The sequence below is a fragment of the Scyliorhinus torazame genome, chromosome 10 (genome assembly GCF_047496885.1).
Source record: "Scyliorhinus torazame isolate Kashiwa2021f chromosome 10, sScyTor2.1, whole genome shotgun sequence".
Classification (NCBI taxonomy): domain Eukaryota; kingdom Metazoa; phylum Chordata; class Chondrichthyes; order Carcharhiniformes; family Scyliorhinidae; genus Scyliorhinus; species Scyliorhinus torazame.
The window spans coordinates 108,271,403-108,298,190 of NC_092716.1; the positions used below are offsets into that span (position 1 = coordinate 108,271,403).

The following is a 26,788-nucleotide window of genomic DNA, read 5'->3' on the forward strand; positions in this document are numbered from 1 at the left end:
TAATCAGCATCCCATCCACCACCTTGAGCATTCAGTTACTCGAGTGGCATCAGTGTCCGCCATTGACAGGGTGCACTGGAGCAATCACCAATCCTCCTTTGGCAGCATTGTCCAAACCCGTGAGTTCAGCCACCTAGAAGAACAAGGGAGGCAGATATATGGGAACACCATCAGCTGTAAATTCTCCTCCAAACCATACACCATCCTCACTTGCAACTATATTGCCATTCCTTCATTGCCACTTGGTCAAATTCTTGAACTCCCTTCATAACAGGATGGCACAGTGGTTAGCAATGCTGCTTCACAGTGTCATAGGTTTGGGTTTGATTCCGGCCTGGGTAGCTATCTGTCTGGACGTTGCACGTTCTCCCTGTGTCTGCGTGGGTATCCTCCAGGTGCTCCATTTTCCTCCCACAGTCCAAAAATGTGCAGAATATGTGGATTAGCCATGCTAAATTGCCCCTTCGTGTCCAAAGATGTACAGATTACGTGGGGTAACGGGGTTGAGGAGATGGGGTTGGATTAGTGGGCCTAGGTAGAATGCTCTTTCAGAGGGTCAGCACAGACTCAATGGGCCAAATAGCCTCCTTCTGCACTGAAGGATTCTACGGAATAGTACTGTGGGTGTACTGACACCACAGGGACTGCAGCAGTTCATAATGGTTGCTCATCACCACATTCGCAAGGGCAATTAGAAATAGAATCGTAAAATTCCTTTGTGATGACTGGAAGACTTTGGGAATATTGGATTCTAAGTATTGGGCAATTTAAGGGTTAAACGCCTGAGGTTAAGAGTGTGTGCGACAGCCGTGGTCATGGTTTTTTTTCAATAATTCTATCTTGCCGGTCTTGGGTGCTGTTAGCAGCCAGAAAGTGAAATTGATAAAGGGATGTGTTTTTCAGCCACTGTGGTTTTACTGGGAAAGTCCCAGGGGAGTCAATGTGCTTTGAAGCCTGCAGAGATCATTTGTTTTTCTGCTTGGGGAGATGAGGTAATTGCTGGGTGGAGCCAAGGAACACAGGGAGACATTTTGAAAGGCATTGGAGAGATCATTTTTAAGGAATACCTTTGGAGAGAGGTGTTGAATTCTGATCTGCCTGACACTGGGCCCACTGTTCTCCCACAGTGAGATAGATTGAGAGCTGTATGTTTCTTGTCTTGTTGTTTAATGGAAATTGAGTAGTCATGTTTGAGGGGTAATTGTCAGCTGTTCTTTTTGCGTGTGAAGTGAAAAAGTTAATGTCGTATTCCTCATAAAGTTTTGTTTTGAAAATACCCAAGTCCTATTTCTTCATGCAATCATTCCTGGAGCAAATCATTCTTTCCACACAGTCTGAAAATAACCGAAAATATTGGTTTTGGTCCGTATCCTGACCACTGTTGGGGTCTGGTCTGGGATTGTATTACCTTGAAATGTTTGCAATTAAGCAGAATGTGCATCTTTAAAATCAGAGACTTCAGGAGAGCTTGCCCCAACCTTCCATGCAACCCTCTTATCAATTGGTGTGAGATAGGTGGGAATTCTTGCGAATAATGTACGGAAAAACAATAATGTTCTTTCTACTCTTTGTTGCTCTTTTTAACTTTAGTCTATTTGCTCTGATTACGTCACCTTTGCTCATGAGTCGCCAGGTATCTTTATGATACCGCCACGTGGTTCAAGTTCAGGTTATGATTAATAACACAGCACACAGCTTAGTAAGGATTAAAACAACGGTCATTTATTATATACAACAAGCAATATTAATACCATAATACTACTTTCTATATAATAAACCTATCACTACTGGCCAATACTTAACTTAGGAAGAGCCCACCAGGTCAGGGAAACGAATGGCTTGTCCAATCAGATCTGGCCCGCGGGATTCAAAAGGCTGCTACAGGTCGGTGGCTACGTGTCTCTACCGGATAGCGATTGCTGGATTCAAACTTACAGTTGCCGGTTGCTGTTCTTGCGAAGGTCTCGAGCAGGCGAAGAGGAGAGAGAGAGAGATCTGAACTTGGACCCTCACTTTTATAGGGCCCAGGGGCTTCCCGCCTCCTGGGGCGGCCCTTGACCCTGAGTCCCAAGTGATTGGATCTGTCCCCAATCTCTGGGGTCGATGTGTCCAATGGTGAGGCGATTCCTCGATCAGGGGGTGGTCGTTCACCTGTCTTTGTTTCGGCCACTGCAGGCGCCGACAGGTCTGGCCCGGTATTCAATTGCTAATATGTTGCAATTGTTCCCGGGGATAGCCGATTTAACTGCAGATGTCTGGATAGATGTGCTGCAAACAGTCCTGAATGCAACTGCAAATACCTGGGTTGATGGGCTGTTGATAGCCCTGAGTATCCATCTGGGCTAACTTCCCAGAGCCGAATATGCAATACTGTCTGCAGCTGCCTGCTTGTGTCATCTTAGCTGCTTTTCCCAGCAGTCTTTCGGGTGAGCCATTTTAAACTGGGTTTTGGCCAGATTAATCGGAACGCAGCCATTTTGCGTGGCTACAGCTTCCACACTTCAAAATAACACTGTGCCAGTGTCACATTTCCATTCTTATCTCAGCCTTTCCGGAATGGATTTCTACTTAGTCTCAATTATGCCATTTGTTACTATGGTCCCATTCCCAACTTTGTCCAACTTTGTGTCCTATCAGCCTGAGCTGGCTACATTGAGCTTCTGGTCTAATAATGTCTCTACTTTAAAATTCTCATTCACCTTTTCAAATCTTTACACGGCGCTGCCTCTTTCGTTCCCAGTCATCTCCTCCAGCTGCACAATGCTCCAAGATCTTTGTATTCACCAATACTGGCTTCTCGCATATCCCTTTTTATGGCTGCCTGTTGGAGGGCCGTGTTTTCAGCTGCCTTAACGGAGCCAGGCAAACTCCCTTTCCCACCCAGTCAGACGGTGGCCGAGGGACATTGGAGGAGGAAGGTGTGGTCAACTATGTCAAAGGCTGCAGTCAAGTCAAGATGGACAAGGGAGGGATAGCTTCCCTTCATCAAAGTCACATGGGGTGTCTTTTGTTCTGGCACTGTGACAGGAAAGCACACATTACTGATCAAAGCCAATAGGAAAATCAAGCACGATGGCAACGAGCATTGTCACAAATAACACACTGAGTGAGATATGGAAGAAATGTCAGTCAAATATCTGAAAACTAAACAGTTACTGCAACTACCTAACACTCTCAGGCCAAAATTCACTTTGAATTACATCCCTGGGCCTCAATGTAAATTGGTAGTGTTTGGCTGGACTCTCTGATTGCCAATGCTGAAATCATGTTCGCGATCGGCTGGAGAATCCATTTTTACGCCGGAATCGGGGGCGGCGCTGTTTTTCCAGTGCGCCGCCCTCTCACAAATGCTGTCGACGAGGAGATTGCTGCTCACTGTCGGGATGGCCTCAGGACCTGAGGCCCTCTCCCGATACTCCGCCCCCGATGGGCTGAGTCCCTGATGGCATGGGGCGCGTGTCCTCTCACTTTTCGGGGACATCACGTGACGGCTGCGGACTGTGTCCAGCGCAGCCACAGTTGGGGGGAGGGGAGCAATTCCGCTGGCAGGGGGGAGGCTTCGGTGGGTGCTGGGGGGACTGGTGGAGGGTGGTCCGGGGTTGGCGAGGCGGGTTACAGGGGGCAGTTTTTGGCAGTCCGGGTCCGCATGCGGCCGGTGTCATGTTGGACAGCGTGGCCGCTGCAAGCCGCCGCAGTACACATGCGCGTCCACGGACCCAGCCATTCTGCATCCATATCGGCAGGTAAAGCTGGGCGCTTTACGTAGCGTAGCTGCTAGCCCCCCACCAGACGGAGCATCAGTGTGGGGGCGCCGCCGACGTTTTGGTCGTAAGACCAGACGGATCCTGCGGACATAGCCGCAGAATTGGAGAAGCCAGCCCTATGTCTCTGGTAGACACAAGTGTGAGAGTCGCTCTGAGGTATCATAGCTTTATTACAAATTTCTGGGTGTCAGTGCAACAATCTCAAAATGGTATAGTCCCTGCTGCCTGTTCACAGAGCAAGAACAGAATATGCTCCTGATCACTGTCCAGTGAAGCCTGGGTTCAGAGAGAGGGAAATCATATTGATAAACATATATAAGTACAAACATAATCACGTGGAGGTGGTGGCAGAGTGTTAATGTCACTGGACGAGTAATCCAGCGACCCAGGGTATTGCTTTGGGGACCCGGGTAAAAATCCCGTCATGGCAGATGGTGACATTTGAATTCAATACAAATCTGGCCATGTGACCATTGTCAATTGTCATCGAAACTAATCTGGTTCACTAATGTCCCTTAAGGAAGGACATCTGGCATCCTTTACTTGTCAGGCCTACATGCTTTCCAGACCAGAGTGGGGCGGCACGGTGGCACGATAGTTAGCACTGCTGCCTTACAGCGCCAGGGACCCGGGTTTAATTCCAGCCTTGGGTGACTGTGTGGAGTTTGCACGTTCTCCCCGTGTCTCCGTGGGTGCTCCGGTTTCCTCAAGATGTGCAGGTTAGTTGGATTGGCCATGCTAAAATTGTCCCTTGATGTGCAGGTAAGGTGGGGTTATGGGGATAGGGTAGGGGAGTGGGCCTAGGTTCCCTCGTTCGGAAGGTCAGTGCAGACTCGATGGGCTGAATGGCCTCCTTCAATACTGTAGCGATTCTCTGGTTCGATGGACTCTTGAAATGCCTATAAAATGACCAAGTTACTCACTTCAAGGGCAATTAGGGATGGGCAACAGATACTGGTCCAGCCAGCAATGCCTACATCCCATGAATGAATTTTTTTTTAAAGGTGCCTTTAGACAAAAGTACTGCTGGCAATTTGGTGAACTGTACTTCTTCCCCAGCTAATTTTGAGAAAACAGGCGACTGATCTGCCCTCACCGAGTCTCCAGCCCTGTTGTAGCCAGATACAGAGAATCTCCTTGGTCTCGCTCAGCAATACTCACCTTGAGATTGTTCAGTAGTCATGCCTGCAAAGCCTGAGATTGCTTTGCAGTCCTGGGATATGTGAGCACCACAGGAAACCTGCCATGGACACACATTCATCTGAATTGGTATTTAAGACGTGCTGCATTGGACGAAGTACTGTCTTTGAGATGTCACCAATCTGCACTCCCAGCTCAAAGTACAAGATCCCACAAAACATTTCAAAGAAGTGCAAGACAACTCTCACCAGTGTTCTGGTCAACAATTATCTCATAAACAAAACCCAAAAACAGATTATCTGCTCATCATCGCATTGTTATTTCTGGGATCTTGCTGTGCACAAATTGGCTGCTGCATTTCTTACATTACAACAGGGATTACACTTCAAATGTCCTTCACTGGCCCAAAAGTGCATATTATAAATGTCTTGATGTCGTCAAAAATGCTTTAACAATAAAAGCCTTTCTTTAACTCATCGACCTTCTTTGATTTTGTCCCTCAGAAATATGTGTGGCACAAAATTTAACTTTGTCGAATCAGTAGCTTCACCACAACGGGTGCCAGTCTAGTGGAAAACTGTTATCCACGCCACCTGCAGCCCAGCCCACATAAAATGCTGTCTTGGTGAGGGCATTAGTGTTGGTGTCAAATGCTTGTGTCAGAAGCTTGCAGAGTAGGAGATCATGATGCCAGTCAGCATCTAATTCTGATTTAATGGCAGACATACTAATTTTGCCCTTGCTGTTATGGTTAACATCCTCGATCTTAAGCAGGTGAGTGTGTCTTCAGTAGCATGAGGGAATTCCCTCAACTCCACCAGTGATATGTAAAGCAGTTATTGCTAACTATCAGGTTCATTGCTGGTTACATTCTGCTGGCTCTGTTTGAGTTTGTGGACATGTTGGGTATTTGGAGGTGTTGGCGTTACTTGAAAAAAATCTGCAGGGAGCGTTGCTGCATTTGAGGATGGCGTTGGAAGGCCAACTACAAGGGCTCCAAGAATGCTAGTAGTCCTTGGATGTGCAGCTTCAGAGGGAGAAGGAGATAGGGCAGCAAAAAAGACTAGGGACGGGATGCTCCATTTGCTGATGCTGAAATCGCGAAACACGATTGGGCCAGGATCCGAAGGCCAAATTGCGATTATATGTCTCTCGACAGTGGCGTCAATGCGTACCGGAACACACGTGCAGTAAACACCATTTGCATATCATTAGCGGGTCCTACCCGGTATTCTCCGGGCTGCTGTAGTTCTCCTCCTCCGATGGGCCCAGTGCCCGACAGCGTGGCTTACTTGTGCTTTTTAAAAATCGTGAAACCGGCGAGGTGGCTTATAAGGGAGGGAGAGGAGGTAGGACGCAGACAGGAGCGACTGTGGGCTGCCGAGCCGGACCCTGCCGGCCTGGCTGGGACGGGGGGGGAGGGCCCTGCCAGGGCCCGGGAGGGGGAGGGCGATGACAGCGGCATAGGCCGAGTGGCCGGGGTTAACCCCCCACGGGATTGGGGCAGTGCCCAGGCACGTACCTCCATTACCATGGCCATCTTGTAGTGCACCCCACTGACCACCCGCCTCAGCCCCTGGTTCTGCAGAGTGATACCGGATGTACGTGTGCCCCCAACCCCCCACTCTCACGGCCCACACTCTGCCACATCCCCCACCCCCATCCCCGCACCTCTGCCCCACGCATCCCCACCCGGCCACCATCCGCCTGAGGCCCACCCAGGGCAACACCAACAGTAGTCCCTATAGGAGCCGCGGTGCATACCCCTGGTGAGGGCAGCACCCGCCGATGATACCCCGGCATCAGGGATGAAGACCAGGGTCAGAGTCCCCCATGGTGCTGGCCAGCACCGGTGCCAGGGTGTGGGGATGGGGGAGGGGGAGGGACATACAGAGGCAGAACCCGCAGTGCCAACCGGGGCCACCATGTAGCCGTTGGACCTGGTTGTGCACGTGGTACGCACCATGCTAACATGTCGGCTTTTCACCTCCTGCTGACAATGGATAGTGGAAATCAATCAGCAATGGTGGCCATCCTGCTGGTCGCCTCAGCCCTGGAGGATGCACTGGAGCTGTACGAGCTGGAGCTGCTCGAGGAAGAGGCAGCTGCAGCAGCGGAGCGGGCAGCAGTGGAGCGTGCAGCAGCGGAGCGGGCAGCAGCGGAGTGGGCAGCAGCGGATCGTGAAGCAGCGGAGCGGGCAGCAGCGGAGCGGGCAGCAGCGGATCGTGAAGCAGCGGAGCGGGCAGCAGCGAAGCGGGCAGCAGCGGAGCGTGCAGCAGCGGAGCGTGCAGCAGCGGAGCGGGCAGCAGCGGAGCGTGCAGCAGCGGATCGTGCAGCAGCGGATCGTGCAGCAGCGGAGCGTGCAGCAGCGGAGCGTGCAGCAGCGGAGCGTGCAGCAGCGGAGCGTGCAGCAGCGGAGCGGGCAGCAGCGGAGCGGGCAGCAGCGGAGCGTGCAGCAGCGGATCGTGCAGCAGCGGAGCGTGCAGCAGCGGAGCGGGCAGCAGCGGAGCGGGCAGCAGCGGATCGTGAAGCAGCGGAGCGTGCAGCAGTGGAGCGGGCAGCAGCGGAGCGGGCAGCAGCGGAGCGGGCAGCAGTGGAGCGGGCAGCAGCGGAGCGGGCAGCAGCGGAGCGTGCAGCAGCGGAGCGGGCAGCAGCGGAGCGGGCAGCAGCGGAGCGGGCAGCAGCGGATCGTGAAGCAGCAGAGCGTGCAGCAGCGGAGCGGGCAGCAGCGGAGCGGGCAGCAGCGGAGCGTGCAGCAGCGGAGCGGGCAGCAGCGGATCGTGAAGCAGCAGAGCGTGCTCCAGTTGGACAGGAGGCAGCCGCCAGGGAGGCGCCACATGAGGCGCCATCTGTCATTCGAGGAGCTGCCGGACCGGGCATGCTGTCGAAGACTCTGGCTGAGGAGAGAGAGAGACAGTGCTACATATCTGCCAGATGATGGCGCACCTGGCACCGCGGGGATATGGGTGAGAACACCCGCTCCTTGTGGCCATCAAGGTGACAGTCGCCCTGAATGTCTACGCCACGGGGTCCTTCCAGGTATCGAGTGGGGACCAGTCCGGGATCTCACAGACCTCGGTGCACAGGTGCATCATGGAGGCTCGAGATGCCCAGGTGGCTCAATGCATCCATTTTAATGTGAACCGAGCCCACCAGGCTGCCCGGGAGCAGGGTTCGCCGCCATCAGCGGGATGCCCTGGGTACAGGGGGTGATCGACGGGATGCATGTCGCCCACTGGGCACCTGCGGATAACAAGCCACTAGACACAAACTGAAATGAGTTCTATGAATGTGCAGTTGATGTGTGACCATCAGATGCGCATCATACACGTCTGTGTCCGATACCCGGCCAGTGTGGATGACGCCTTCATCCTGGTACACTCGACGATTCCTGACATGTTTGAGATCCCCCCCCCCTCTGCCTCGCTGAGGGATTGGCTCCTGTGCGACTGGCCACCTGGGTGATTCCTGCATGCGAGCTGGCCATTCCATCACACGGCTCCATCGAATCCCCTGGGGTGTCAGTGGTGGGGATGGTCGGGGAGGGGGGGAGCGGTGTGGAGCCCAGGCCACCCATAGGGTCTGCCCAATCCCCCCCAACATCTGCCCATTAACCCCCCCCTGGGGGATTGGCTCCTGGGTGACAGGGGTTATCCACTGCGGTCGTGGCTGATGACTCCTATCCAGAGGTGACAGACCGCGCGGAGACCCGCTACAAGAATGCCCATGCAGCAATCAAGAGATGCAGTTCAGGTGCCTGGACCTGTATGATGCTGTGAGGGTCACCCGCGTCATGGCGGCCTGCTGCGTCCTCCACAACATCATGCAGCAGAGGGGCGTTGTGCTGGAGGAGGAGGAGGATGAACACCAGACCTTGTCCAATGAGGAGGATGCAGTGAACGGGCAGGATATGGGGCCCGGACAGGCACGATGCCGCACGGCACATGCGGCAGGGCCAATGTACAGGGCACTCTGATCGCCTCCAGGTTCACTACCTGGAGGGTGGGGGGGGCGGGGGAGGGGGGAGTGGGGGGGGAGCGGCGGTGAGGGGGGAGACTGACCAGGGGCATGGACACCACATCCCACCCCCCGCCATCCTCCCTCTGCAACTCCCTCCATGATATATGCCTGCCGCACTATGGGGGTGTGGGCCCTGGGTTGGAGGTAACAGCGGGTCTGGTCCATGGGGTGGAGAATGATGACAACCCGCTCTTCGATGAGCCCTCGTGTTCCACAACATCTGACTCCTGCCACGGTAGCACTTTCCACCGTTCACCTGGGTGATCCTTGCATGCGAGCTGGCCATTCCATCATACGGTTCCATCGGATCCCTGGGGGTGTCGGTGGTGGGGATGGTCAGGGGGAGGGGGTGGAGCCAGCCCAAACCAACCTACCCCTCACACACATTGGAGATAGAACCAAAACAGATTGTAACAGTGGCAACAAAAGTTTAATGTGAATAAAAAATTACAGACTTGTGCCCTAGCCCCTATAACTAAGCTGTGCCTTGCACCCATGTCCGTTTAGCTGGTGTCTACCTTTCTAGCCTTATGGGCCCTAACGCTATGGTGCCCCAGACGGTACAGCAGGAAAGGAGGCGGCCTGCTGTGATTCCTGCCCTGCAACCTGGATCCCCGTTGGCGGGCGTCTTCTGGGGCAACCGGGTCTGGATGGGCCCGGCTGCTGCACAGGTGTTGCGGGTGGCCTGGTGCTGCCCTGTTCTGCCCGCTGCCCACCAAATGGACCAGTGGCAGGAGGGGGGAATCTGAGGTGCTGCGGCATTCCAGTACCTATCCTGCGGGAGTCACCGGCACAGGCCCCATCACCTCCTCCTCCCTCGGGGTGCCCGATGGCTCCTGGGCTACTCCACGGGATGGGGGTGCGAGCGGAGCTATCCCCTGAGGCTCCTCCGCCATCCAACGGGACAGTCCTGGAGGCCTGCTCTGGTCTTGACCAGGGTCTGCACGCTCACGGCCATGGAGCACAGGGAGTGGACCATCGCTATCTGGGACTGTGCCACATCACACTGTGTCTGCACCACGTCGGCCACATCTGGGCAATGCCGCCGACGTTCCCAGCCATGTCCTGCTGTGATTGGGCCAAGCTCTGGAGCACTGCTGCGAGTTCCAGGTGGCTCTCGCAAATGGCTGCCTTTGAGGTGGCAACCCTGTCCTGGGCCTCGGCCAGCGACTGTACAGAATGTCCCAGGCCTTGGACATGCTGATCCATAGCCAAAATAGTCACCCCCAATACTTCCACCGTGGACGCCATTTGTCATTTGTCAGCACCACCTCCTGCTCCTGCACGTGGTTGGACTCCTTTAACTGCACTTGCAGGTGCTAAAGGTTCGCCGACATCCCCTCATCTAGTCCCTGGCTCTGCAACTGCATCCCCACTATGGATGGGACTGTCTGTTTCAGAAGCTCGAGACCCGTCTTGATGGCAGCTAGTTCCTCGTGTCGGCCGACCCTCCCACTGTCTGCCTCCTGAGGAGTTCCTGCCTGCACCTGCTGTACCGGAGCAGCTGTGTGGTGAGCACCAGAGAGTGTCCCAGGATGCCTGGATGGCATCAAGTTGGGCTCCCGTGCCAACACATTGAGATTTAATGACCCCATTCTGAGCTTTCACTGCAGGACTCAGATGTTGGGTGACTTCTGCTTCTGTTGCAATGGAAGCTGGGACATTGCCTGTCAAACACGCTATGATGGTCAGGTCCACATGTGATCTCATAGAGTTGGCCACCACTTCAACACTGAAAATGATGTCAATGATGTCCTCCAAGCCCTGGACGAAGCCCTGGGCCAAGTTGGAGCTGGACTACTCCTTGACATGACGCGGAGATGCCGGTGTTGGACTGGGGTGAGCACATTAAGAAGTCTCACAGCACCAGGTTAAAGTCCAACAGGTTTATTTGAAATCAGAAGCTTTCGGAGCGCAGCTCCTTCATCACGTTCACAAACACAGCATATATAGGAGAGACACAATTGCAAGCTAATTGCAGATTGGAATGCGATGAATGGTTGGACTGTGACTCTTTACAGCTACAGGTCTTTACAGGTGTTGCTCCTTGACTGCAGACTGTCTTGTAGGCTTCTGATTGCGTGAAGCATTTTGGTGTGCATGACCATCAGTCCAAGATGGTCTATTGAATTCCTTTTCTGAGTCTCTGAACTATAACTTGCTGGTGGTGCAGTTGGACATGACATGTATGGATGGCCTGGCACTGCATCGAGATCCTGGCAGTTAGACACTGGCATTGATTTCCAGGTTGACCTTCTTCTACTGCTTTCTCAGTATTTGTCTGGAGGCCACCAGTGAGGGAAGACGGCCACTCTCCTCCAGTCCAACCCTTTGTATTAAGACCTTTAGTGTGGCACATGAGAAACCTTTGTCACCCTCTCTGGCCTTCGGACCCATTTTTGTGGAGTCTATCTGGTCGCCTTGCCTGTTTACTCAGCTCCACCATCTGCTACAGCCACAATACACCTTTTTAAGAGGTGCAGTCCGGTTTTAAGCAACACAGTGGAGCGAGCCTCTCATGGGTGATCAGTGTTGGGTTGCACGCCACCATCTTTGCAATTAACATGCAGTTTGCGCACTTCCCACTTCACTGAACAGGGACAGAGTAACCGCACATCGCAATCCACCCACCCGTTCTCTATATCATTCCAATTTCCCCTCCATTATTGGAAGAGCACTTGCATCACATAAGATAATCAGAAGATAATCACATAAGATATTCAGGAACAATCAGATATACATTTCCCTTGGATGTTGGGCAGTATGGTCAAAAGTGACTCCACTTTCCACTCAGCCTGTTTCAAATTTTGATTTTGATTAGCTTCAGGATGGATGTGAAATGGGCAGCTGATTTATTTCTGTCTGGGTTTAATCGTGCTCAAGTGCAGTTTATAAACACAATATTCAGATTTTTGTTCCTAATCCAGAGGAAGTACAGCTCAGGCTGGGCACCTGTGATCAACTCGATCCTCCTGAACCTATTTGTGATTTAATTGGAATGAGTTCCAGTTACTAATGAGGCATTCGGCCAGTAAGCATCCCTCGTACTCCGTGCGTTTTGAACATCAGAAGAGGTTCTAACCCTTGATGCACTCTCTCTGAGCCGCTGATTAAACCGGCAGCCAAAGATTGCTTTATAGTTTTGCTTCAACGCTCAAGGGAGAGATGTTGCGTTTCGCAGTAATGATGAAACACCTTTGGCATGTTGACAAATCTAATATTTCATGCCTGTTGCACAGAGGCCTTGAAGGTGAGGCTCTGCCCTGTGCCCTGTGGGGTATATAAATCACATGGTGACATAGCAGATGGCATTAAATGCGCCAGTGTGACAAATCGCTGATTGCTATTGTAACAGGGGTAGAAGCCCATTTGAAAGATAAAGGCCAACATTCCTGCTCAGAGAGCTCTGGAACTCGTTAAACACTGAACTGTAGTAGCGCCAAGTATCATTGCAGCATTTTCTATCCCTTTGTATTTTTCTGGTATCACTCAGTTTCTGTTGGTCAGTTCTAAATCACGTGGAACAACACCGGATAAAATTATGGATTTGCCATTTATTTATCATTAAATGCTTCTTGTGTATAAAGCTGGGCTCCTCAGAACAAGCTGAAAACAACAGCCTTGTTTTTTAAAACTAATTTGTGGGATGTAAGCTTTGCTGGTTAGGCCAGCAATAATTGCCCATCCCTAGTTGCCCTTTAGAAGGTGGTGGTTAGTTGCCTTCATGAACTGCTGCAATCCCAGAGGTGTAGGTACACCCGCTGTGCTGAAAGTGAGAGAGATCCAGGAATTTGCCCCAACGACAGTGAAAGAACGGCAAAATATTTCCAAGTCAGGGTGGTGAGTGACTTAGAGGGGAGCCTCCAGGTGGTGATTGTTGTGTTATGTACTCTGGGATAACACAGGCTGCAACTCAATGCAGCTTTGACCAAAAGATACTCCAGACTTTGAAGTAAGCTCAATGTGATTTATTGAACCATTAGCACAGTTCTCTATGAGTTTGACTCTCCTGCTAATCTTGCTATAGTAACTCAGTCTAACTAACCAGTCTGCTCTAAGCCACGTGGTGGGTGTGATGCTTCTGATCTGCCCCTGTCCTACTCTCTAAGTGTCGCCTGTGGAAAGAATCATCATAGAATTTACAGTGCAGAAGGAAGCCATTCGGCCCATCGAGTCTGCACCGGCTCTTGGAAAGAGCACCCTACCCAAGCCCACACCCCCACCCTATCCCCATAACCCAGTAACCCCACCCAACACTGAGGGCAATTTTGCACACTAAGGGCAATTTAGCATGGTCAATCCACCTAACCTGCACATCTTTGGACTGTGGGAGGAAACCAGAGCACCCGGAGAAAACCCACGCACACACGGGGAGAACATGCAGACTCCGCACAGACAGTGACCCAAGCCGGGAATCGAACCTGGGACCCTGGAGCTGTGAAGCAAGTGTGCTAATCACTATGCTACCGTGCTGCCCACGAGACAGAGACAGAGACAGAGACAGAGCATGTGTACCCTGTCCTTATATATGAATTGTGTAATGCCCCCTTATGGTAGTGTCACCTCTGGGTGTCTTGACTGCCCATTGGTCGTGTCCTATTCTATGTGTTCATTAGCTGTATGTCTGCATGTCATGATGTCTCTGGTGCTCCCTCTGGTGTTTACTTAGTCGTAATGTATTTACATGAACCTCTTGTGTAGTTACAGTGATGCATATCACCACATCCGCCCTTTTTTCGTGTTACATATTTTCTGTACAGTGTTAAAGAAAAATTGAACAAAAACAGGTAAATAAGTGATGACATGTACAAGTTATGATGACTGTGATGACTATATAAGATCAAAGAATAGTTATGATGACATTGAGGATTATACAATACCAAATAATATGAGTCCAAAGTTCATGAATTTACACGGTCGAGTGGCTTTCTTGTGCTGTTATGGAAGTGTCGATGTTGATGTTGTCATTCCCTTGTGAACGGCGTCAGTGACCACTCTCTGTGTGGAGTCGGGGACTCTTCGTGATGCGTGGACCACCCTCTTGGCCTCAGGCCGCTCTCTGTGGGCTTGTACCGCTCTCTGTCTCTTGGCGTCAGGCCGCAGCAGAATCCTGTACTCATGGGTCAGGATGTCGTCTATGCTGGGCTGAGGGTCCTCAAATCCGAAGAACTCGTCCATGACTGTGTCGGATGCTTCAATGTACAACACATCTCGTTGCGGTTCAGATTTGGTACTGAGGTCGCCACGTCCAATAATGAAATCATTGTCTGAGTCGTAGTCTTCAAGGACTAAATCATCTCTTCGGGGCTGTGCTAACTGCTTGTTGCAGGGTTCTGCGGAGGTTACTTTCAGCTACTGGTCAAAGTTCAGACATTGTGCTGTCGTTCCAGGTGAAAGAATTGTGTTTTCTGGCTTTAAATTTTTTTTTTCTGTTTTCGGACATTTCTCCTTTAACTGGGAGTGGTCCGGGGCCTCTGACATCATGACGCTTGTGAGGGTAGGAATGGATTGCGCATGCACAGATCACATTTCCTTTTCGCGCATGAGCAAAACACTGTTTCGCCGGTTTGCGTCTTCTCGGGAACTGCGCATGTGCGGCTCCTTGCGCAAGATGGATGCCAATCAAATTTGCCGTTTGCTTCTGTTGCAAGCCTATCTTTGCCCCATGGTGAGTATAGGCGCCAGTTTTACCGATTTCTGTTGTGTTCACCGCGCAGTAGTTTTCAAACTTGTCCAGGACTGTCTGGAATTCTCTCTTGTCCTGTCCTTTGGAGTACTTGAAGGAGTTGAAGACTTCTGTTGCACTTTCACCCGCAATGGTGAGTAGAAGATTTATCTTCTCAGCATCGGTCACGCCATCTAGGTCGGATGCTACCATGTAAATCTCAAATCTCCGCTTGAATGCCGGCCAATTGGCACTGACATTGCCGTTGTACCTGAGCTGCTGAAGAACCGGAATCTCGATAATCTTGCCTCTGTGCTGTTGCTGGTAGTCACGGATCTTGCGGAGTTGAACTATATAGATTCAGCAGGCACTACTGGTACCATGTTGTGTTATTTACCCTGGGATAACACAGGCTGCAACTCGATGCAGCTTTGACCAAACGACACTCCAGACTTTGAAGTAAGTTCAATGTGATTTATTGAACCATTAGCACAGTTCTCTATGAGTTCGACTCTCCTGCTAATTTTGCTATAGTAACTCAGTCTAACTAACCGGTCTGCTCTAAGCCACGTGGTGGGTGTGATGCTTCTGATCTGCCCCTGTCCTACTCTCCAAGTGTCGCCTCTGGAAAGAGACAGAGCATGTGTGCCCTGTCCTTATATATGAGTTGTGCAATGCCCCCTTGTGGTAGTGTCACCTCTGGGTGTCTTGACTGCCCATTGGTCGTGTCCTATTCTATGTGTTCATTAGCTGTATGTTTGCATGTCATGATGTCTCTGGTGCTCCCTCTGGTGTTTACTTAGTCGTGGTGTATTTACATTAACCCCTTGTGTATTTACAGTGACGCATATCACCACAGTGATGTTCCCAGGTATCTGCTGCTGTTGTCCTTCTAGATGGTAATGGTTGTCGGTTTGTAAGATGCATCCGAGGAACCTTGGTGAGTTACTGCAGTGCATCCTATCTTGTAGATGGTACACACGGCTGTCACTATTCATTGATGGTGGAGGGTTTGAATGTTTGTTGAAGGGGGAGCAATCAAGCAGGCTGCTTTGTCCTGGATGGTGTTGAGCTTCTTGAGTGTTGTTGGAGTTGCACTCGTCCAGGCAAGTGGAGAGTATTCCATCTCACTCCTGACTTGTCACTTGTGGATGGTTTTGGGGAGGCGGGGGGGGGGGGGGCGGCTCTGGAAGTGAGTTACTCGTCGTAGGATTCCTAGCCTTTGACCTGCCCTGGGAGCCATAATATAGTAGTATAGTTAGTCCAGTTCAGTTTCTGACAATTATGTTGTGACAACATAATTAAATCTGTTCATGGTTGGGGGGCAGCACGGTGGCACAGTGGTTAGCACTACTGCCTCACGGCACCGAGGTCCCAGGTTCAATCCCGGCTCTGGGTCACCATCGTGTGGAGTTTGCACATTCTCTGCATGTCTGAGTGGGTTTCGCCCCCACAACCCAAAGATGTGCAGGCGAGGTGGATAGGCCACGCTAAATTGCCCCTTAATTGGGAAAAATGAATTGGGTACTCTAGATTTATTTATTTTTTCAAATCTGTCCATGGTCATTGTTTGGCTTCACTTACCAACCCTTTGTTACAATCAGCCAGGTTGTGCCACATCACCAAGTCTCTGGGACCAGCCATGGCTCGCAGTGGAAAGCATCCTTACCTCTAAATTAGTAAATTGTGGGTTTAAGGCTCACTCCAGCGACTAGAGCAGTAAATCTCAGCTGACACTCCAGCAAAATACAGAAAGAGTCCTGCAATTCCAGAGGTGCAGTCTTTTGAATGAAACATTGACTGAGGCCCCAACTGCCCTCTCAAGAAAATGGGAAAGAATGCACAGCATTATTTTGAAGAAGACCAGGCGGGCTAGTCCTGGCATCTTGGCCAATATTTCCATAGAATCCCTACAGTGCAGAAGGAGGCCATTCGCTCCATCGAGTCTGCACTAACCCTCTGAAAGAGCACCCTCCCTAGGCCCTCTCCCCCACCCTATACCTGTAACCCCGGTTAACCTACACACCTTTGGACACTAAGGGGTAATTTTAGCACGGCCAATCCACCTTTCCTGCACATCTTTGGACTGTGGGAGGAAACTGCAGCACCCGGAGGAAACCCACTCAGGCACGGGGAGAACATGCAAACTCCACACAGTCACCCAAGGCTGCAATTGAACCCGGCGCCCTGGTGCTGTGATGCAGAAGTACGAAACATTGAACCACCGTGCCATCCGATCAACATCAACATCCCTCGTTCCGGTGGCATGGGCGAGCAAGGCGGCCGCAGCAACAAGAGCTCCCTCCGGTGGCCGCGATTCGCGGCGATTTCGGGGAAATCCCCAAGTCTTCACGTACTCCCCGACTATCGTCGGCCTTTGGGGCCGTCACGAGCAGCCAGCGGGGCCGGTTTAAAAACCGGCGAAGAACCCCACGCAGGTGTTGGGCGGCGGGGGCTGAGGTGCTGGGCCCAGCGCGGCGTTGAGGTCAGAGCAGCGGGGGCGGAGCTACGAGGAGGCTGAGGCGGCAGGCCCGAGGCCAGGGAACCATGTAGGGAGGGTGCTCCACGTCGGATGGCTCCCACCGAGGAGGAAGAAAGAAGGCTGAAGCCTGGTCCCAGGGGAGCTCTGGGTGAATGCAGTGGAGAAAGAAAGAAGATTTAAGGAAGTTTGGTAAAAGTTTTTTTTTCTCCTCCCCTTTTTTTTCAAAAAAAGAACAAGTCAGATTGATGAAGGGCAGGAGGGTGAAGGGGGAGAGAGGAGAAAAGAAAGAAGATAAAAAACAATAAGCCGCTAAAGGATGCGAAGAGCAGCGTCGAAGAAAGGAGGCTACGCGGGTTCGCCGCTGAAGGAGAAGATGAGCAAAAGTGTTGACAGGATGGCGGAAGCCGAACTGCAAGGCGGGACCGCACTACTTACGGTGGAGAAGATGACCGAGGTGATGGCGATGGAGCTGGAAAACCAGTTTGCGAGGCACATGGAGGCCTTGAGGAAGGAGACGGCGGTCGCATTGAAGTCATTGGTGGAGGAGGCAATCGGCCCGGTGAGGGTGGTGGTGGAAAAGGCATCGGCCGAGGTGAGAGAGCAGGGCGAGAAGATGAAGGAAGTGGAGGAGGTCGTGTCATGACACAGCGACCAGGTCACCTCGATGGGGGACAAACTGCGGAGGGTGGTGGATGTTAACAGAGGACTCCGAGCAAAGCTGGAAGACTTGGAAAACCGCTCAAGGTGGCACAATTTGAGAATTGTGAGCTTGCCCGAAGGGACAGAGGGCCCGATGGCCAATGCAATACTTCGCTAAGAAGTTGGCGGAGCTGATGGGGGAGGGTGAGAGCCCCACCCTGTACGAGCTAGACCAAACTCATCAGTCATTAAGGACGAAGCCCAATGTGAACGAGCCGCCAAGGGCAGTAATTATCTGCTTCCATAAGTTTTGCATGAAGGAGAAAGTATTAAGCTGGGCGAAGCAGAAACGTGAGGTGCTGTGGGATGGTACTGCGGTTCGGATCTACCAGGACTTGACGGTGGAGTTGGCAAAAAGACGAGCGGCGTTTGGGCGAGTGAAGGCGGCTTTGTACAAGAAGGGGCTGCGATTTGGTGTGGTGTACCCGGCGAAGTTGAGAGTAACATATAAAGCCAAAGACTTTTATTTTGAGACAGCGGAGGCAGCTGAGGCGTTCGTGAGGGCAGAAGGCTTGGGACAGATGTGAAGAGCGGAACTGGAAGAGAGACTGTGGACTGTGTTTGAGCAGCTGGAAAATGTATAAATGTTACAACTTTCTTTTTACTGATTTGTATTGCAATTTACTTCTCTTTGCATTGTTACAGAGTTCAAGTTAATGGCGTTCTGTGTTGCGACGGTTAAATGTTATGTTAGTGAATTGTAGGGGTTGGATTATTGGGTTTGTTTTGGTGTTTCTTTCTCTGGGACTGGGTGGAAGGGGGCGAGATGTCTTGGCATGGGGAGCCTCCCGCGCTAGCTAACTAAAGTCAGCTATTGAACGGGGGTGAGGTAAGAGGAGGGCTGCGGATGTTGGAGCCTGGATAGCAGGCTTCAATGGGCCTACGAGGCGAGCGAGAGGGGGGCAAGGGATGGATGTTGGGGGATGTTTTTGTAGGGGGGGGGTTCTTGGGAGGGGGGGGGAAGGGGTTCGATGTTAACAATGGACAGGGGCGGGTCAGGCTTATGGGGCAGGGCACGGTGGTATGGTGATGGTGGATAAGAAAGGTGGGGGGGGTGAGAGACCCCCAGTAAGGATAGTCACGTGGAACGTGAGAGGGCTAGGAGGTCCGGTCAAGAGGTCAAGGGTGCTTGCACATCTTAAAAGTTTGAAAGCCAATGTAGCAATGCTGCAGGAGACTCACTTGAGGGTGAAGGACCAGGTGAGACTTAAAAAGGGTTGGGTTAGCCAAGTGTTTCACTCCCGATTTGATGGAAGGGCTCGAGGGGTAGCGGTGTTGGTCAGCAAAAGGGTACGCTTCCAGATGGAGAAGTTGGTGGCAGATCAGGGGGATAGATATGTGATTGTGGAAGGGGCGCTGGAGGGGAGATTAGTGGCACTGTTAAGTGTATACGGACCCAATTGGGACGATGTGGGATTCGCGTGGAAGGTGTTTGGGGCCATTCCCGACTTGGACACGCATGAGCTGATTGTGGGGGGGGGGACTGGAACTTGGTGCAGGAGCCAAGGTTGGACAGATCACGGCCGCGCTCGCTGGTCCCATCAGGGGGGGGCGAAGGCGCTGGCCGGGCTAATGGTGGAAATGGGAGGGGTGGACCCTTGGAGGTTCCTGCACCCAAGGGAACGGGAGTACTCGTTTTTCTCAGCGGTCCATAAGGTATACTCGCGGATCGACTTTTTTGTGGTGGGAAAGGCTATGCTGGCTGGAGTCAAGGGGTCGGAATACTCTGCAATTGCAGTGTCAGATCACGCTCCACATTGGGTGGATATGGTGCTGGAGAAGGGAGTAGCGCAGAGACCGGGGTGGAAACTGGATGTGGGGCTTTTGGGGAACCAAGGGCTCTGTGAGAAAATTGAAAAGGTAATTAAGGAATATGTAGGTTTCAATTGTACGGGTGAGGTGTCGAAGGCAGTCGTCTGGGAGGCTCTAAAGGCGGTGGTGAGGGGTGAGGTAATTTTGTTTAAGGCCAGGGTGGACAAAGAGGAGAGGTTGGACCGGCAGAGGGTAATAGATGAGATGTTGGAGGTAGATAGGAGGTATGCAGAAGATGGGGACCCAGCGAAGCTGGAAAAGAGGAAGGAACTACAGGCGAGCTTCGACCGACTGTCCACCAGGAAGGCGGTGCGCCAACTGAGATGAGCAAGGGGTGCATTTTATGAACATGGAGATAAGGTCAGCTCCGGAGGGAGGCAACAGCAAGGGAAATTCTTCAGGTGAAGGATAGGGCAGGGAAGTTGGTGGTGGCTCCAGTGCTGATTTACAAGGTTTTTGAGGAGTTTTATGAGAGGTTGTACAAGTCAGAGCCACCCGGGGGAGACCATGAAATGCAGGAATTTCTAGATGGGTTGGAGTACCCGATGCTAGGGGAGGGGGACAGGGCTACATTAGAAGGAGCAATAGTGGAGCAGGAGATAAAGGATGCGATTGGGAGGATGCAGTCGGGGAAGGTGGCAGGGCCGATGGGTTTCCGGTGGAATATTATAAAAAATTCAAGGATAGGTTGGCATCCCTGATGGTGGGGATGTTTGAGGAGGCGATAGGGAAGGGGGTGTTGCCGCAAACCTTGGGACAGGCATCGATTTCACTGTTGCTAAAAAAAGATAAGGATCTGACGGAGTGTTGGTCGTATCGGCCCATATCACTTCTGAATGTGGGCGCAAAAGTGTTGGCGAAGGTACTGGCGGGTAGGCTAGAGGAGTGCCTCCCGAAGGTGATCGGGGAGGATCAGACAGGGTTCGTGAAAAGGAGGCAGCTGTTTTCGAACATTAGGGGGGTTTTGAACGTCGTTATGGCACCGGCGGAGGGAAGGAAACAGAGGTAGTTGTGGCATTGGACGCCGAGATGGCATTTGATCGGGTAGAATGGGGGCACCTGATGGCAGTGCTGGAGCGGTTTGGGATTGGACCAAGATTTGTGAACTGGGTAAAGCTATTATATAAGGAGCCGAAGGTGAGTGTCCGCACAAATAATATCAGTTCGAGATACTTTTCTCTCCACCGTGGGACGAGACAGGGATGTCCTATGTCCCCCCTGCTGTTTGCACTTGCGATTGAGCCGTTGGCCATCGCATTGAGAAGTTCGGGAGCATGGAAAGGAATAGTGCGGGGGGGGGGGGGGGGGGGGGGGGGGGATAGAGCATAGGGTGTCCGTATATGCCGACGACTTGCTGCTGTATGTGTCGGAACCGAGTGCGTCGATAGGAGGAATATTGGAGCTACTGCGAATATTTGGGTCTTTCTCGGGGTACAAGCTGAACCTGGACAAGAGTGAGTATTTTGTGGTGTCTCGGCCGGGGGTGGGGCAGGGGTGGGGGGGCTGCCATTCCGTAGGGCAGGGACTCACTTTAGGTATCTGGGAGTGCAAGTTGCCCGGGAATGGGGGAGGCTTCGCAGGTACAACATCACTAGTTTGGTGGGGAGAGTGAAAGCCGATCTGGCAAGGTGGGATGGCCTTCCTCTGTCACTGGCGGGTCGGGTACAGGCGGTTAAAATGAATGCGATGCCGGGTTTTCTGTTTATTTTTCAATGTCTACCGATTTTCTTGACAAAGTCTTTTTTCAGGGAGATTGAGGGAAGGTTTACCTCGTTCATATGAAGAGGGAAGGTGGCCAGCTTGAGAAAGGTGCTGCTACAGAGGGGAAGACAGGCAGGGGGTTTGGGTCTCCCGAAACTGTTGTACTACTACTGGGCGGAGAAGGTGCGGAGCTGGGTCAGAGGGGTTGATTCCCAGTGGGTCAGAATGGAGGAGAGTTTGTGCAGGGGGTCAGGCCTGAAAGCACTAGCAACAGCGCCACTCCCGATAGCCCCGGGGAAATACTCAGGGAGTCCGGTAATAATAACTTCATTGAAAATCTGGAGGCAGTTTCGCCAACACTTCGGGTTGGGGGTAGGGTCAAGGGAAATGCCGATTCGGGGGAACCACAGATTTGAGCCAGGGAGGTGGGATGGAAGTTTTCGGAAATGGGAAGAGAGGGGGATTAAGACGCTAAAAGATTTGTTTCTTCGGGGTCGGTTTGCAGGATTGAGGGAGCTGGACGAGAAGTATGGGCTGGAGCAGGGAGAAGTGTTTAGGTACATGCAGGTTCGGGATTTTGCCAGGAAGGAGATACAGAGCTTCCCAGAGGAACCGGCCTCCACATTGCTGGAGGAGGTGCTGACGACAAGGGGACTGGAGAAGGGGGCAGTGTCAGCGGTGTTCGGAGCGATATTGGAAGAGGATAAGGCACCACTGGAAGGGATCAAAGCAAAGTGGGAGGAAGAGTTGGGAGAGGTTATAGAGGAGGTGGTTGGTGTGAGGTGCTCCGGAGAGTGAATGCCTCCACCTCATGTGCGAGGTTGGGGCTGATATAGCTGAAAGTGGTATATAGAGAGCACCTCATGAGGGCGAGGATGAGCCGATTTTTTGAAGGAGTAGAGGATGTGTGTGAGCGCTGCGGGGGTGGGGGGGGGGGGCACTAATCACATTCATATGTTTTGGTCCTGTCCAAAGCTAGGGGAGTACTGGAAGGAGGTGTATTGGGTAGTTTCCAAGGTGGTGCGTGTGAAACTGGACCCGGGTCCCCGGGAGGCCATATTCGGGGTGTCGGACCAGCCAGGGTTGGAAACGGGAGCGGAGGCAGATATCATAGCCTTCGCCTCGTTGATCGCCCGAAGGCGGATCCTGCTGGGATGGAGAGCAGCCTCTCCACCCAGTGCCCTGGCGTGGCGGGGGGTCCTGTTGGAACACTTGACCCTTGAGAAGGTTAAGTTCGAACTGAGGGGAAGCTCGGAGGGGTTCTACAAGTCATGGGCACTATTTATTATGCACTTTCAAGAACTGGATAACATTGAACATTAGTTGGGGGGGGCGGGGGGGGGGGGGGGGGAGCTGTGTAGATTAAGGGTGACTCTGGATAATCCCTGATTCCTTTTTGTCATTTGTCTATGAAAACATGCGGGCTGATGTTTGGGGGTTGGTGGGAGGATGGGATCGTTGTTATTATGGGGATTGACATATCTGTTGCTGATTATTGTTTATTGTTGATGGGTGCAAATGCGGGTGAAAATGTGAAAAAGGAGGAGAATAAAAATTTTTTTTTTAAAAACATCAACATCCCTCAATCAACATCACAAAAAACTAATTATCAGGCTGTTATTACATTGCTGTTTCTGGGAGATTGCTGTGCAATTGACGTCCGCATTTCCTACAGTGACTACACTTCAACTAGCACTTCATTGAAGTGTTTTGGGACATCCCAAGGTCATGAAAGTGCTATATAAATCCAAACCGTTTCTTCAAATAGGGCCCTGCATGGCCAGGGTCTGATCCAACGTAGCCTGGGGCTCGCACATGCCTATGTGCACCGCACAATGGAGCTTTTCATTAATGTACAGGAGGTGCCTGCTGTTTTCTTCAAGTGATTTGCTCTCTTTTACCTGCCATGACCAGTACATGCAGAGAAGCTGGTACTGACATGCACACCAGCCATACAGTGCCAGACACGGTGGAATGTTGCTTTTTACCCAGTGGTAATTTTATTTACACTTTGGACCATTTTTGTTACCTCGATTCATAGAGTTACCATAGATTATCATAGAATTTACAGTGCAGAAGGAGGCCATTCGGCCCATCGAGTCTGCACCGGCTCTTGGAAAGAGCACCCTACCCAAGGTCAACACTTCCACCCTATCCCCATAACCCAGTAACCCCACCCAACACTAAGGGCAATTTATGATGGCCAATCCACCTAACCTGCACATCTTTGGACTGTGGGATGAAACCGGAGCACCCGGAGGAAACCCACGCAGACACGGGGAGAACGTGCAGACTCCGCACAGACAGTGACCCAGCGGGGAATCAAACCTGGGACCCTGGAGCTGTGAAGCAATTGTGCTATCCACAATGCTACCGTGCTACAAGGGCTGCCTACATCTTAGAGACTAGCCGGAATTCTTTGGCCATTGAGATTTTCTTTTCCCAGTGGCGTGGGGTGACTTCAATGAGAAATCCCATTGACAAACGGCGGGAAGAGACAATTCTGCCGCCAGCAAACGATGTGCCGCCGAGAAACACGCAACTGGAGGGGGGCGGAGAATCAAGCCCAGCGATAGACTGGCCGGGATTCTCCACCCACTCATGGCAGCAGGATTCTCCGGTTCCACTGCCGTGAATGGGAGATTTGACTGAGCAGGGTGGACAAGCAACCCAGACTCCCGGCCACCATTTCAAATGCTAACTTTAAAAAGTTCTAAATAAATGCTTCTTTTCTGAACGTTCAAATAGGTTTTGAAAGCAACGTGGCTTCCCTGCCACCTGGTGGTGATTGTGTGAATGAGCAGGAAGCTGGACGAGGTCAGTTTGTCTTTGGTAATAGAACATTACAGCGCAGTACAGGCCCTTCGGCCCTCGATGTTGCACCGACCTGTGAAACCACTCTAAAGCCCCATCTACACAATTCCCTTATCGTCCATATGTCTATCCAATGACCATTTGAATGCCCTTAGTGTTGGCGAGTCCACTACTGTTGCAGGCAGGGCATTCCACGCCCTTACTACTCTCTGAGTAAAGAACCTACCTCTGACATCTGTCCTATATCTATCTCCCCTCAATTTAAATCTATGTCCCCTCGTGCTAGACATCACCATCCGAGGAAAAAGGCTCTCACTGTCCACCCTATCCAATCCTCTGATCATCTTGTATGCCTCAATTAAGTCACATGTTAACCTTCTTCTCGCTAACGAAAATGCATCGCAATAGTTCATGCTCACATCACATCACAGGAACATCAACGGAGCTGCACACCATTTGTATGGCCATTGTATTCCATAAGCATAAATGAAATATTAACTGGTGGGAAGCTACAAAATTAATAAACGCACAAAAAGTGTATTAAAAGCCTAATGCTGCTTCAGTAAAGGTTTGAGGGAATTGTTGGAGCTCCCGGGCTGAATTCTCCATTCTGGAGACAAAGTGTTGACGCCGTCGTGAGAACTGTGGGGTTTCACGTCGGCGAGTTTGGGTCCACAGTTGCAGCGATTCAACCGCTCCCAAGGGGCTAGCATGGGCGTAACGTGGAACGCCACACTCTGTTAACGGAATGGTGGCCGATTCACCAGTTTCGTGATTGGTGCCCCGCCAGAGCTGGACATAAGTCATTCTCCCCCTCCCGCACACAAGCGTCACAGCCAACATGGCCGCAAGGAGAGCAGCGCCTCTGTGATGCCAAACTCGAGACCCCCCCCCTGGACTCCGTGGAGGGGAGGAGGCTGGTGCTGTACCCTGGGCTGGGAGGGAGGTACTCAGGCGCCATAGTTTGCCGTGCCTGGACAGAGGTGGGAGCCCTTGTCAGCGCCGTCGGGGTGGTGGTCTGTGTCATGATATGCAAACATGCAGCTAATGAACACATAGAATAGGACACAACCAATGAGCAGTCAGGACACTCAGAGGTGGTATCTCACTATAAAAGGGATGAGGCACTCACACCCCGCCTCTTTTCACAGACCAACATCTACAGACTGAGACAGGGTGTATCCTCAGCATCACACCCCAGCACGTGGCTTAGAGCAAGGCTGGTTCAGTTAGACTGAGTTACTCCATTTAGATTAGCAGAGAGTCGAACTCATTGAGAACTGTGCTAATAGTTCAATAAAACACATTGAACTCACTTCAAAGTCTGGAGCATCTTTTACTCAAAACTGCATCAAGTGGCAGCTTGTGTTATTTCAAATCACATAGCACAACACGATACCAGGAGTCTGTTCAATCTAGTTAGTTCAACTCAGCAAGATCCGTGACGACCAGCGAATGTATACCAGCACAATGGAAAAGATTCAGGCCCCTCACCAGCTCAGGACCTCCGGCAATCTCAGTGCCAACTGACGGACATTCAAGCAGAAATTTCAGCTTTACGTCGAAGCATCAGACCTCAATGGTGCGTCTGATGTATGGAAGATAGCTCTTCTCTTCACCACAGCGGGTGATCACGCCTTGGAAATATTCAACTCTTTTCACTTTGACGAAGACCAGGACAAGACAAAGTTTCAGACCATCCTGGACAAGTTTGACAGCCATTGTGAGGTGGACACCAACAAAATCTTCGAGCGCTGCATATTCAAGCAGCGATTGCAAGATAAAGACAAATCCTTCAACTCATATTTAACTAACCTTAGACTGCTAGCGCAATCCTGCAACTTCGGTGATATCACTGACTCCATGATCAGAGACCAAATCGTTTATGGAGTTCACTCTGATCCTCTGAGAGAGCAGTTACGGAAGATCAAGCATATGACCCTGCCAGTCGTGATTGAAACATGCACAGTGCATGAGCACTCTAAAAATCGCTATGCCCAGTACAAATCGGCTGAAAATGATAAACTCGCCACCCACGAGGTGGAGAGTGTGCAGGCCATCTCCCGGATGCAGCGCCTCAACATTGACGAAAGCACCCATTTCGCACGCTCTTCCCGGGGCCCGACACATGCGCGATGCGAACGGGATAACGAAGCGGCCGAAACCCGCACTGCGCAGGTGCAGACGTCTGAGAACTGCATTGCGCATGTGCAACGACCTGGGGCACCGCCCATTTAAAGAAACACTGCCCTGCAAGAGGCAGATGCTGTTTAAACTGCGGGGAGCCAGGCCACTATGCAGCCTTGTGCAGATCTGCACCACCAGTCAGGAGCCAGCGCTCCCAATTCCGACGACGGCGCATCCAGAGTGTGCAACAACGCCTACAGGATTCTGATCCCGGCAGTGCAACGGATCCAGATGCTGAATGCCTGGACAACGCCTACCGTATGGGCATTATTACAACGTGTGAATATGCCACACCAGACACATCGCAAGTCCGATCCATCCTAGCTGTGGATTCCGAGGACGAATGGCGAGCAGTGAGGAAGGTCAACCACTGCCAAGGATCTCAATAAGAATATCATGCGGGAACACTACCCCATCCCGAAGCGGGAGGAACTCACGAGTGAGATGGCGCACGCGTGCTTCTTCACCAAATTGGATGCATCACAGGGATTTTGGCAAATACAG

The 26,788-nt window shown here is 51.7% G+C and overlaps 1 protein-coding gene across 5 annotated transcripts in view; it reads left to right on the plus strand.

Moving 5' to 3' along the window:
- The window catches only part of LOC140430841 (RNA-binding Raly-like protein), a 2,211,286-nt gene that overhangs the window by 1,164,349 nt on the left and 1,020,149 nt on the right, over nt 1-26,788 (plus strand). The window contains exon 4 of one of the 5 annotated variants that reach the window (XM_072518574.1): nt 15,431-15,529. The exons of the other annotated variants lie outside the window; for them this stretch is intronic. Coding sequence (XP_072374675.1) covers nt 15,511-15,529 — 19 coding nt within the window. The 5' untranslated portion in view covers nt 15,431-15,510. The remainder of the gene's footprint in view (nt 1-15,430; nt 15,530-26,788) is intronic. 5 annotated transcript variants of the gene reach the window in all.